This window comes from Paramacrobiotus metropolitanus, unplaced genomic scaffold, assembly GCF_019649055.1.
Source record: "Paramacrobiotus metropolitanus isolate TYO unplaced genomic scaffold, Prichtersi_v1.0 Parri_scaffold0000008, whole genome shotgun sequence".
NCBI classification, from domain to species: Eukaryota; Metazoa; Tardigrada; class Eutardigrada; order Parachela; family Macrobiotidae; genus Paramacrobiotus; species Paramacrobiotus metropolitanus.
The window spans coordinates 2,316,941-2,330,579 of record NW_026570228.1 but is presented as its reverse complement, the minus strand read 5'-3'; the positions used below and the strand labels follow the sequence as shown (position 1 = coordinate 2,330,579).

The 13,639-nt window shown below is 40.5% G+C and overlaps 2 protein-coding genes across 5 annotated transcripts; one reads left to right on the top strand and one right to left on the bottom strand.

Annotated features, from left to right (window-relative positions):
- The first annotated feature begins 721 nt into the window (after window positions 1-721).
- On the top strand, window positions 722-7,963 carry LOC129582536 (potassium channel subfamily K member 6-like). Its single transcript, XM_055474047.1, has 11 exons — window positions 722-1,725; window positions 2,527-2,576; window positions 4,573-4,689; window positions 5,426-5,477; window positions 5,590-5,696; window positions 5,794-5,846; window positions 6,053-6,135; window positions 6,196-6,227; window positions 6,463-6,537; window positions 6,853-6,881; window positions 7,355-7,963. Exons 1-11 carry the CDS (start codon window positions 1,586-1,588, stop codon window positions 7,622-7,624), a joined length of 1,008 nt encoding a protein of 335 aa, XP_055330022.1. The 5' UTR covers window positions 722-1,585; the 3' UTR covers window positions 7,625-7,963.
- LOC129582535 (angiogenic factor with G patch and FHA domains 1-like) lies at window positions 7,505-13,258 on the bottom strand. 4 transcript variants are annotated; one of them, XM_055474044.1, is made up of 6 exons: window positions 13,134-13,258; window positions 12,143-12,267; window positions 10,339-10,925; window positions 9,232-9,806; window positions 8,357-8,828; window positions 7,505-8,000 (listed from the first exon to the last, which is right to left on the bottom strand). In XM_055474044.1, the coding sequence occupies exons 3-6, from the start codon at window positions 10,832-10,834 to the stop codon at window positions 7,867-7,869; spliced, it is 1,677 nt and encodes a 558-aa protein (XP_055330019.1). In that variant the 5' UTR covers window positions 10,835-10,925; window positions 12,143-12,267; window positions 13,134-13,258; the 3' UTR covers window positions 7,505-7,866. The 4 variants fall into 4 exon arrangements, with proteins under 4 accessions (XP_055330019.1, XP_055330017.1, XP_055330020.1 ...); XM_055474042.1 differs by lacking the exons at window positions 12,143-12,267; window positions 13,134-13,258 and adding an exon at window positions 10,997-11,292; XM_055474045.1 differs by lacking the exons at window positions 12,143-12,267; window positions 13,134-13,258 and adding an exon at window positions 11,022-11,292.
- Window positions 13,259-13,639: the final 381 nt, after the last annotated feature.

Below are 13,639 nucleotides of genomic sequence, written 5' to 3'. Positions count from 1 at the left end.
CTTTGCATGTTGTCGTTGGACCACATTTTTAAGGGATAACAAGCTCAGAAGACGCCGGGAAATGCTCAGCATAAAATTATCATGTTACTCCGACAGATTAAAATCGATCTGCCGGCGAAAGCGTGATCCTTTATATGCACACACTTTGCTCGTGTACGCTGTTTAAAATTCACTGAGGTATCTTTGGTTTCTAATGTAAATATTTTCAACGACGTCACTTGTTCCTACTAATATATTAATCTGGATATTGTGTAGAAAAATCACGGATCAAGAAAGGCAGTAATTAGATGCGCGAAAAATGCATTATTAAAAATTACGTATGCATTTATGCGGTTAATACAGCGTGCACGAGGGAGGGAATTAAAATATGCCAACATCCCGAAAAGACATCCATAATTACATACCAGCCCGTAAAATACAAAAACCCCCTATTGGAGATTTTGTCTATAATCTGTATTTAGATAATGATAATCTTTGAATAAGCCTCCGCTCTTTTTCCATCCACGGCATCCGGGGTTAGCATTCAGACGTGTATACTGCACTGTACGACGCAGCGTATATATTGTACTGTAAAGTATAATATTGTACATGCGCCGATCAATACGTAAGCTCCAACGCACAGTAATCGATATAATTCCACGGCAATCTTCAGTCCAGCACACACACGGAGAAAATCGTGTTCCCCGGGAAAATGTATTCAACGGGACACATACACCGAAAACAGGAGCGTTTAAGCGTTGACGGCGGAATAGTACAACGGTGCTGGCTGGAGTTTTTGCAGTATATATTCAAGCCGGCCAATGTTGTGTACATGTCTTCCGGGCGTGCGGTAGTTATATTATGCTGGTTGGGTTAAAGGTTTCATCAGTGGGGATATACTCACTTTCCAACCCGGCGCACACACACTAAATTATCCCGAGGAAATACATTCTGACAGGGGTTTGCCGGTGTGTTGTTCCCGGGGATAAATCTCCTCTACCCCAAACCGGTGTTAATTATCCACCGCTTAACCGGTTGACGTGGTGTATGTTATATGTGTGCGGTGCGGGCGCTGTCATATATATTGTCTCCTATAATCATATTTGCACTTGAGCATTGACTCCGTACATATATCCCGCCGCCGTGCGACGTCGGCTCCAATCTCGTGCTCCCAATTCCCGTCATTCACCATCCTTCATTTAGTCAAGTGGAAAAATATGGAAACACGATTCGGATATTGAGGACCGAGAGGGAGCACGCGGTGGTCAAAAGCGTTTTGTGTGTGGTTGCATCGGCCGACAATTCCACCGTTGGAATTTGATATCGAGCTATACAACAGGAAGATGTCGCGTTTTTCACCGGCTATCCTGTAAGGCTTTTTTTCTACACGAAAAAAATGCACCTGGATTAGTGTCATCCGTGGATAATTATACCATCCAGTGAACGCTTCCATCATCTTCACAACTTCCGTCGGCATCGGCTCATTTCCGTTTGACCTTTTCGTGCGCGTTAATAATTGCCAGCCGTGGGTTGCACGCGCGGCCCGTTATTTTCTGTACTTGCAACGCGCCGGGCACTGTCGTTGCGTTCGGGGGGATAATACATCATGGACGGATTGGAGAAGTTCATGACATCGAGTATCACCCGTTATGTGGGAATTTTTACGGCCTACATTGTTTATCTTCTGGTTGGCTCATCAATCTTCGATGCTATTGAGATGCCGGCTGTTCATGAACGGGAGAGACGGTATGTGTAGATACTCTCGTATATACTCGTATGCTGCGTAGAGAAAAACCCGATTTCACCAGCCTATTGAAAACCGGGATAACATACACGATCATTGCGGTTTACACACATCCATACGATAAATTGCATCCAAAGCTATTTACATTTGCATTTGCGTAAATAAATAATACAGCGCCGGCGTATGTGTGTGCTTTTGACTTGCAAAATAGCCAGCTCACAAAGTGGAAATTTAGTACCAATAAAACAATTTTGCTTGGTCAATAACAGTATACGTAAGTAACAAGGTTTTTAATTCTCTACAGTACAAGCTAAATGCAGTCTAGTATATTCGGGATGGCTATTCTCAACATGCTCTTTCTTTCGTCTTTTGCATAAATTGCGATATTTGAAAGTTGCAACTGTCAATTACTCGATGAAAGTGGAGAACGGATAATTGCATACTTGATAAAGACAAAATAAAAAAACCTGGAAAGATATTCACTGTTCAGTTTATTCATTATTGATAATCGATTGTTCATAATACAACAATCGAACTGTACTCGTCATTATTATATAAACATTTAGCTAGAAAAACGGAAGGTTTTTCGTGTGGTCGCATATTCATATAATGAATGTTTTTGATCATTTTACTGGGAATAATTTTTTAAACTTAGGTCGCAAGAAATTGTAACAAATATATCAAAAAATTTTCGAAGAGAATAATGATGCTGATTACTAACATTTAAACGGACATAATATGCATATTCGAAGTTGAAATCCGCTTCTGTGGACCTAAAAGAGATATGCCAAATTTTTTTGCAGGTTAGAAGAGGAGAAGAACAATTTTCTACAGGATTATCCAAATGTTGACAGTAAGTAATCTGGAAATGTGAAAAGATCGTATGTTGAGGTGTTTAGCTGTATGTATTGGAGGAGCAAAGTATGTGTAAATACGAAAGCAGATCAGCCAAACTGCAACGTTAACAGGAGGTCGATAACAGTGCTATACAATATACAAAGTACAACAGCAGCCACTGCATCGACACCGTTTTTCTCCCATCCTTCATGTTAATGAAATCAAATTCAATTGCTGAGTAGGTTGGCAGAGTGTTGTGGTGGATGACATATGGAAGAATCTCTGCGGGAAAAAAATCGTCGTCACTTTAAGTATTAAATGAATAATTTACATGGGAAAGTGGTACAGATGTACAATACGTACTATGCACTATGCAGTATACATGCGCTTATTGCGACCTAATATATTCGGGACAGCTTTTACTTTTTTACGCATTCCCACATTATGTATATGTCCAAAGCTTTCCGCGCACTCGGGCCACAGCATCAACCGGAAGCCATCCAACAAGAGCACCCGGCTGGATAATGCCGGTAGCAGTTACATTGTCGATTCGGCTTTTTTACCAACTTTTAATTGTGCATTACAATGCGGCTTTTCTGCCCTTTTTGTCGCCCAACCGTGAGCCTGACTGACTGACGCGGCGACCATCGGCTTAGTTGATGGAGAATACGTCCAACATGCCTGCGTACTTGCGAGCACATTCCAGTGCGTCGGCGCACGACCGGCGTCAACGCCGATCCATGAAGCCCGAAATCCATTCGAGGGGCTCCAGAGTGGATTAATTGCTTGATAAAAGTTAGCATTACTAATGCGAAATCAATAATGAGTTGGAATATTCCGGGTGTCGCGTCGTCAAGCGTATATAACGGCATGTGCCACATTTTCTAAATAGCCTGAACATTGCAAATCATGATCTGTAAATACTGGCATATAATACAATCATCAATGCATTTAGTTCAGCCAGAAAAATATGCAAAAATAAAAAAAAATTATAATCCCTCTCTTAACAGAGCTACTAAAATAACTATAAACTTAACATTAACGGACGGCTTAACAAGATAAAAAAGAGCAAACATTTTTTAACAGTTCCACTAAGATTTTCTCCATTTAACATAAACGATTATTAACCAAAATTTTCTACGGACGCAGTTTGGAATCGAAAATCTGGGTTAAAGTTCATATGCTGATATATATCAATCTGATTAAATTAATTATTTCACAACAAAAAGAATTCAGCTTAAATATGTATAAGCGGCCATTGTTTGCGGCGCATCGGTATAAAATGCGGAGGTGTACGTGTTCCGCTGGCGGAAGCTCTAGTCAGTTCTAACAAGCACAGTGCATTTATTTTCAACCATTTTCAGCAGAAATCAACAATCCGTTAGCCGGAAGTCCATGTTAGAATGACTGGCAAGTGTGGGCGGATGCTGTGAGAACTCTGCCGTAGGGAAATCGCAACGCGGCAGTTTTCGATCCCTGTTCGAGTGGGGGATTTCTCTTACCAGTGCAGTTGATTTAATAAGAAACACAGCACCTAACACTTTTACGGTTGCCCTGCATTAATTTGAAGAGAAATGGGGAAATTCGGGTTTGAAATTCTGGTGACTGACGATACGGTAGAATATACAGGCCAACGTTTTAACAAAACCAAAAATACACCATTCCAGCGAGAAACCAAAAAATTTGCTTATTGCCTTATTGTTAGGGGCAGATTATATATACCGGCTATATAAATTGCGTGTTATAGGATTATTTAATCACCGTACAGAGCCTGTAGTCGTGAGATAATTTAATTAATGACAACAGCATAACTGGTATGTCAATTTTGACATAATAAAGTATGTTAAACGTTAACATAAGAATTACCGTTTTGTTCTGTTATATTAAAACAGAACTACTTTGCCAGATCAGGTATTATTACTATAACGCTGTACGGTTTTTAAATAGCGGTGTCCTGTGTGTACTCTTAGCTTCTCTAAAATTCGATAAATCCATCATAATTTTATTTGCAGAAGATGCGCTGAACGCCTACGTTTCCGAAGTATTTGGCATTTACGGTCATAATAACGTCACCCGGCCGAATTTTGCAACCTGGCTGTTTTTTTCGTCGACGTTGCTGACAACTATAGGTACGCAGTCACATTCTATACCAATCGAGATCTTCTTTCGTTTTTAATTGACAAATATGTGAAATCATTAAACAATATTACCAGGCTGCTTGAAATTCGCGAATACATTCGAGTATTCTTTCGTATGGCAGTATATTGCTGTAATACGTCGACTACAATTACAAAGTACTATAGTATGCAGAATCGTCGAAATTATGCCATGCATAATAATATATAATATCCCGCATTTTAATGCCTCAAGCCATTAATTATGGAAAACTTGGTTTATGAACGAAAAGCAGAATTAGGGAAAAATGGAACTTTTAAGTAAAACCAGTTAAAGAAGTTAGCGTCCTTGACGTCAATAATCTACATATGGCTAAGTCGCTAAGGTCAGTCACCGCTTTAATTTAAGTTTAAGCGTGGCAGTAAATTAACCCGGCCATAATAATATTTGTTGCACGGTCCACAACTGCTCCTATAACTGCCCATCCTGTCCCGATAGACCGCTTACATACAGATAGTTTACGCATATTTAGTCGTTGCCCCGTAAAACGTGTCAAGTATCCCAGCTGCTCCTGTCAGCCGGGATTTCGTTTGCATATGTCAAATGGTAACCCATGCCGTACCGGATATCTGTACTTATACTTAACAACCGTGACTTGTGATTAATGACGTAATTAGCAGGTGTGCAGTCCATATACACATATATGGCACCGCATATGTTCACGCAACTCAGATTTCCCCTTTATAACAGGATACGGTCAGGTTCCACCGTTATCATATGGATCCAAAGCCTTTGCAATTTGGTAAATGATATGTGTATGTTTGAACTTGAAGGGATTGACTACAGAATATTTATAATGAAAAACCGCGCGCCGTGATAAATAACCCTAGTTAAACAATCCATTTCCGGTGTAGTTATTGTACACTGGGTGTACCCTTCACATTGGTCCTGCTCAAAGCCATTACCGAGAAGTTAATGGAATGGACCAGCCATTTTTTGGAATACTTGAATACCAAATTAGGTATGGTAAAGCCGTACAGTAGTGTTTAATAAAAATTAACATAGCGGGTGTACACAAATTTTTGTTTTTCAGTTCTTTATGCTGCTGTTTCTTATAGGTCATCTATACCGTCCAATACATATTCGAACCCTGCATGCTGCGCTAATAACGGTACGTAAAATACATTGCATGCTCCAAACATATATTAGGTAAATAAAGTTAGCAATATCTTTTATATTGTACATCGAGTATCAAAGTTACAATAATTCGAAAATACATGCAACAAGTTATTGCCGATTGAATACATTACTAGCAGAGTAGCAGTACTGTGATCCGCATTTCGGGATATTAATTTTGCTGTATTGATATTTTTACAGGCAACATGTGTGCTATTTGTATTTTTTCTCCCAGCTGCTGTGTTTTCCATGATGGAGCCAGAATGGTCGTTTTTAGATTCCTTGTAAGTGAAAATATTTTTACGATCGTTGTAAACAGTATTGACCAGAGATTTGCTTTGCAGTTATTATAGCTATATGTCGGTAACGACAATCGGTAAGTTATACTTACATTGAATTTATTTCCGTTAACCGTTTTCAATTACGCACATCTGTTTTCTGACCGACAAATTATCGTTCCCAAATGCTGTGTTACGGTATAATAGGAAGGAAGTCATGTAAAAGGCGTAACCTTTTACTTGTCTTGCTTACGTACGCGCAGAAAATATTGTACCCGGCTAATCATGCGTTTTCTTTGAATTTTTGTGGCATTAACAAGAATGTCATTGCAGGTGTGGTTGACGTTCTTCCGGCGTCACGCATACAGAATCCCGAAAAGGAAGCATTTTATAAAATCGCCGTTTTGAGTAAGGAGTAGGATACATTATTAAGAACTGCAGCCCAGAGCTACCAATCAATCAGTATCCAATTAGTATTCGAAAAGTCTTGATACTTTTACGCATACGAGTAAAAGTATATATGCTGTAAAGCAGAAGTATAGACAAATACAAAGCGGCAGTGCCGTTACTATATATATTTACAGCAGTACAAGTATTCCAGATTTCTCCCGCGCCGGTAAAACGCAAATACTCCTAATGTTATTCTAAAAAGGCGGTGCAGAATTGCAGACATTGTATGACAGAACACATATCCACCGTTATATTCTGTTGCTATTGTTGCAGTTTATTTATTCTTTGGACTGTGCTTTACGGTACGTAATACAATATTAGTAAATTCTACAATACGACAGAAAGTTTATTACGAGTAGTACCGAAGCGGCATTAAAGGAAAGTAAATTTTCTCGTGTTGCCGCGTAGCTTTTATTTTGTTTTATTATGCAAAGCATCAATGGACATACACATATTTTCATAATAATTATTATGAAAGTAAGCGGATAACTATGGAAGAGAGGCCCTTGTCCTTTGTCAAGTTATTCAGCTGCAGATGAAACGATTTCCTGGCTCAAAACAGGGAAACATCTTTCACTGGTTACTCAATCATCTTACACTTTATTTTTTAACACCCTTGTTTGAAGTTTATTTTTACCTACCCTTCGTGTTTCATTTATTTGCAGTCGCACTCCAGCCGAGGGTGTAATAGAGTCAATAATTTCTTGCATGAAACGATTGTTCTAACATGATGTGTACGTGTCTCTAAAGGCCAATTATCGCATGTCCTTTGCAGCTGTTATGCCTATCGATTATCAACGAAATTCCGCAAATCAATTTCCTCCTACAATTTCTCCATCCCAGTCACGGATCCCGTCAGCAGCAGCAGCGTAAACGTGAATCGCAGCAACCCACTGAGAAAACCAATTTAGTCGTCACCAAGACTATCCATAAAAACAAATACGGCGACGGACGTGGCGGCGGCGGTGGACATGGTTTTGATGAAAACTCCAATTTCAGCCGCAATACAAGCATCAGCTTCAGCAGTGAGGATGAAGACAAATGAAAGAACCCATTTTCTTCTTCCTTACAAAAATGTTTTCAGAGTTAATGGAGCGTATCGCAGGGCAGTGTGATACACATCCATGCGAATAAAAACATAAAAAGCTCTCTATCATCATCGACGTAATATACCAACAATAAAATTCGAATGTTAACAAAAAAAGGCAGAAAGAAACCTACCCTCTGTGTCTTTGTGTAAAAGTCGTTATTTATAAAAAATCACTGACATTTGTAAGGACTGTACAATCAGAAAAAATAAATTTTCTTGTCCGTCGATTTCGCCGGAGAAGCCTCGGTGTTGCCATTTATTTCTGTAGCTTCCGGGTCTACATTCATCGTCTCTCCGCGCACCCACGCAATATTACCGCTGCGCGCCGCTCCTGAAATAAACACACTCTCAGTTCCAATTCCAACAGCTTCCTTTTCGATCAAATTTCAAAAAATAAAAACTAATTTACTGGCATGCTCACGTACTTCAACAATCTTGCAGAAACTCAGACTACCACTAAACATAATGAAAAGTCTTCCCAGTGTAACATAATTTTACTCGTAATAAATAACAAAGTATTAAATTACAGAGCCAGAAATTTCAGGAAATAATATGGTAAAAGCAACAGAATAAAAGGTAGGAAATCACTCACAAACTAATATATATACACAAGCGTTAATTCAAAAATTAATATTACACAATAAGTAGTTCAAAACAGCGGAAAAAAACAGGAATATCAGGATTTACCTGGGAGAATGGCAGCAACCTTTTCGGGCACATTCACCGTTGGTAATCCCTGATACCGTTTGGCCGCTTTGGCCCATTTCTCCTTCTTCTGACGCTGTGTAACATCCGACATCGACAGAGATTCCGACGGCAGTTCCGCACCCAGACCCGCCGTCTCATTCAGTCGGATCTGCGGTGCCAGCGGTTGTGTAATACTGTCGGTATTCCGTGAGCTATTCAACCCTTCACCATCCTGCCAGCCCATCTTGCTGAGCATCTGGTAACCCTTATTCTCGGTAGGGATAGGCACATGCACTGAGGCCTCGACGGTGGGACGTTCCAGGGACGGATGATCGCTGCCCACGACAGCACGACGCACCCGGGACCGATCAACGTAATCGGTGGATGCGGAGGTGCCCGAACTGGAGCAGGAGGAGGATGAGATGTAGTGATCTTTTTGCAGTCCATACTTTCGTTTAATTTGTACGATTTGCTACAAAATATCATGAAGTTTAAAAAAAGCCGCTGTGGTAAGAAGGAAATTACCTCCCGACACATTCACTAGTAAATTATTTCGATACTAAAAAATATCAATTCGGTAACAACTGCCACAACTGCAGGATCTGGTGAATAAAAAACATAACTGAATTCTACTAAAAAATGCTTAAAACAACTGGTTATTGATGAGCGTTCACTACAGCCATGTCTCGTGTATAACTGATAGCACTGCAAAATTAGTTAAACTACACATTCGTAATTAACGTTAGATAATTAGAACAAAAATCTTTCCTGTGAATAATTGTGATCCCCATTATGAAATTAAGAACAATCCTCCCGACGCACCATACAATCGCTGCAGCGATGATCATATATAACGCAAGCGATTACCATCTTACCTGCCGATGTAAATCTTTTAGCGTGTTTTCCGTCACACGACTGATAATGTTTTCCACTACTTCACTCTTCTGCGGCTGGACATTCTGCAGTAATTCCCGTGCAATACCCGGTTCGCAATGATCACATGTCTCATCCTTGTCATGAATGTGGCACACCAGCGACGTCGATCCAATGATCAGCACATCCAGATGCTCCAGCGTCCGCTTCTCGCTGACTACTTTGGACGCCGACAAGCGCGTCCCGTTGACCTGTGTTCCATTTTGACTGCCGTAATCCTGCACACTGTAGCAACCAGTTTCCATGTCGAAGGAGATCAGAGCGTGATACTTGCTGACGGCGTCCTCGTTCAGCACCAGCTCCCGTTTACTGTCGCGACCAATGGAGAACGTCCGATCGCAGGTGGCAATGGAGAGATCACCCGGGGTCAGGATGTTGGAGCGGAAGACAACGATGCGAATGCACGGGGCGCAAATGTCCGAATCCGTGTCTTTCACGCCATCTTCCACCACTTCGCCTTCCTCTTCTTCCGAACTGGAATCGGATACGACACTCATATCACGCGGTAGCTTGCGCTCTAGAACAAAACCAGAAGTCGTCGCAATTTGCCATCGTGAGTCAACTATTTCAACAATTACATCTCACTACAAGTTTCCTAACAGAAATGTCCAAGCAAAAGTCCTTAGTGAGCGGAAAACAATTAGCAATGAGAGCGCGGTGATCAATAAAAATGAATAACTCTATTTCGAAATAAATATGAAACCCCTAGGAAATCATGCACAAAGATTTACAGAATGAAGACTGCAATAACAGGGCGGTAAAAAACTGAAATACAATATCTTAAATGTTTAAAGAAAAGACCAACGAAGAAAATAATGCACTTTTTTCCACAAAAAATTGTTTAGGTAAAGAATATAAAGTATTTATTAAATAAATTGAGCGACATTCGCTGTATTAGGTGAAGCACGAATTCGAAAAAAATAAACAGATATGTATAACTGAAAATCAGGGACGAAATCAATAACGGTCTTCCCGAAATTAAAACAAAATGCTTAATGAGGAAAATGTCGAATATACGCGAAATGCGCTATAAAATACTGCAGACATACTGCGACTAGGCTGGGTTTTCCCATTCCGACTAGGATCCTCCTTATATTCTCCGGACTGCTCATCATAGTAAAGATAAACATTCTTCGCATAATCATAATACAAGTAGCGTTTCCCATCGAACATCATCCCATTCGTGGCGTTGTAGTACATGCCCAGGCCTTCATTAAACACGAAATCCTTCCGTTCAATCTCGGAATGTTTGGCGGAGAGGAAGGCCTTCACCGAGCTGGCCACACTCTCCCCCTGCTCCACCGCGTGCGCGGTCCACTCACTCTCCCCCGCTACTACAGCACTGGAGGTGCTGATTTCCGCGTCAAGACCCGTTTGGGTCGCGGCGTCCGTCTTCGACGTGGGTGCGCTGCGGTAGCGCGCCAACTCGGCTTTGAGCTCATCGTTTTCGCGGATGAGATCGGCGTTGTAGCGCTTCTCACGGTCCAGTTGGCGCTGCAGCGTGGTGAGTTGATCGCGCGCGGGTTCAGTTGGTGAGGCAGCCATGGATGCTGTCAATCGGGTCGATGATCATGCTGATCGGATGGAGGGAGGGATAATGTGGGATGGGGCAATGGCAGGTGGAGTAAGGAGAATTCTGCAAGAAGAAACCCGTAAGTGCCCGTGTCAGTGTGGTGAGAGTTATGTGGGGAAATGGGAAGGAAATACATCGTGTCCGCAGATCGGTCTGTACTTAAGCTTTAAAAGTCGCACTGTGCACCGTACAGCTCAGTAATTAAGAAAATTAGACTGATTTATTTAGACAAAATGTGCAAGAAAACAAAAGATTAAACGAAAACCTCAGGTTTCAAAGGAACTACATAATTCCTGATAGCGCTTTAACTTTATGAAAGTAAAAATCTAGAAAGTCTTCACTAAAAAACCTTCGATAATTTAATTCCCGTAATGGCGTATCACAATTCACAAAAGCAAAGAGACACGACATAAAATTGCAGTGCATTGCACAGATGCGAGAGAATAGAATGATACGCTGGTTTTGGTTCTGTAAGTGTACGGTAGATCTAGCACAGTGTACGGTAGTTCGTTCTCTGCAAAGATACGAGTTATTCGTATACTCGGAGAGAATTTCGTAACATACAATTTAATGCATAATTTGCCGACGTCTAGACAGAACTGCAGTTTAAAATTTTCTACAAGTTCATAACTTAATTTTTGCCACACGATGTCCCGGTGCGGTCACTATTACTTATTAATTTGATCACCACGTACGCTATGAACATATCCATTACCACCAATACATTCCATGTGAAACGTAACGCGATACCACCAACCAAAAGGTTGACATTTTCTTTGTTGTGCGAGGGTACAACGAAGGTATTAAAATTGCGGCATTTTGTCCCACACGAGACCACACACCGCAGGTCAAATGCAAAATACATATAGATATACAATACATATTGTATAATTATGATAACAGCATTACAGAATATTGGCCAGGTTGCTTAATCATATATATTTGTTATCAAATTTGCATAAACGTGACAGTGTGACACATTCTGCACCGCGGGGCCTAAACAGGGGTTTTCTTTGAAATTAATGACCGGATCACGCCGTTCTGTGTATCATTGCTACGAATACAGGGTGCAAAGTCACGGAAAATTATTGTTTGCAAACCAATAAAGAATTATAATGCGGAGACACTTTCAAATTGATGGAAAAATTTTCTGCAGGCTATGCAGAGTCACAACGTACAGTAATATAGTATTATATACTCGTATGATTGCTACACACTGCATGCAGGTACAGTGTAACGGTACTTATATTTACACAGGATAAACATTATTATTGACGAACCGCGCGCGTTAACAATCCGCCGTTTGAACAAAGGGCTGGTTCGGGAACAGTCCCAGTGCCATGTTAGACAGACTCAAGTTCCGGTCAGATGTTCACCGTTGTAGAACTAGGGATGCTGCGTCACTCTGAAACCACTCCAAAACACAACACTATTTAGTATTTATTTTTTAAAAATTGGTAAAGCCGCAGGCGTACATACAGTACAGTAGATCCTGTAATAGTATAAACAGACTATGTGTATGGAATAAACACATAAAATTGTTTTGATGCGCGCTTTATGATTGCACTCGATCAGGAACATTCTGAATCCGCAAATGTGGTACGTTACACAAAACAAATTTACATACTTCTAGTGTACCTATATCGTTATCTACGAAAGCTACAATAAACAATAACATCAGCTGTAGATTCATTATTAGCGGCTTTATGCAGCCGTTTATTAGTACGTACAGAAAAACTACGTACAAAAAAATCAATCAGCCACTTTATGCGGTGTGGTCTAGTTATTTTTCAAATAATTTGCTATACGAAGACACTTTTTTACTGTAACGCGCTTAAAGCTTGAACAAAGCCTCGAGCTAACAACGTTTTTTAGCAGTTCTAAACACTGACGAGTGCATCAAAGGACCTAAATATATGCGGCAAGGTCATGGCAACAAAACGTGCTGTGCGTTATTCGGCTCGCCAGAGCGATACAGTCGACTCTGCAAGAATTACAGTAAGTAAGTAACAATTACCGTATGTAAGAACCAGATAATATGATATACCCGTAAAACTATTTACATAATCCGTAATTTGATACTGCCTGAAATGTATTAACCAATTTTACTATAATTTACCTTTATCGACGCTACTATATATTTGCCGAAGCACCTAATAAACTGATGTCAAGCACGTGAAATTAAAATCTTTGCAAACGATACCTTTGTTTTTAGTACTTAACATAAAAATATTCGTTTTGAATGCGTCACGCATTTGTGGACAAACTTACAAAAGCAGTACTCGTACTGCTGCTTATTTGTCGATGCTCGAGCACGTTGAATTATAAGGTCAAGAAAGCATTGTTGCTTTAGCTTTTCGGAGATCGCGGTGTCCGTCAATGCTTCTATTTATACGCTTTCATCCCAGTGTTGAGAAACGAACTAACAGACAGTAAACTAAGGGAAAGTGCTGATTAACATGAATGGTAAAATATAAGCAACGTCGAAGATCAAATGCGTGGTATTCCACTAGTGGCGGATGTCCTTAACCACAACATGGCTGCAAGTAACCTGGCTGATGTTGCTGTGGCTGGTGGTGCTGCCCATCACTCTCTGTGTGGCTGTAGTCGCCTGTCCCGTTTATTTGTGTGTGGTGTGTCATCGCCATTTGCGACCACATTATCAGTTCAACCAAAAAGTGGAAGATTTATTACTGGTGGCCATTTTTGCGCCAATATACTGCATGAAAAAAATGCTGGATTCCGAAGAAACCATCTGCACCTGGGAAGAGAAACTC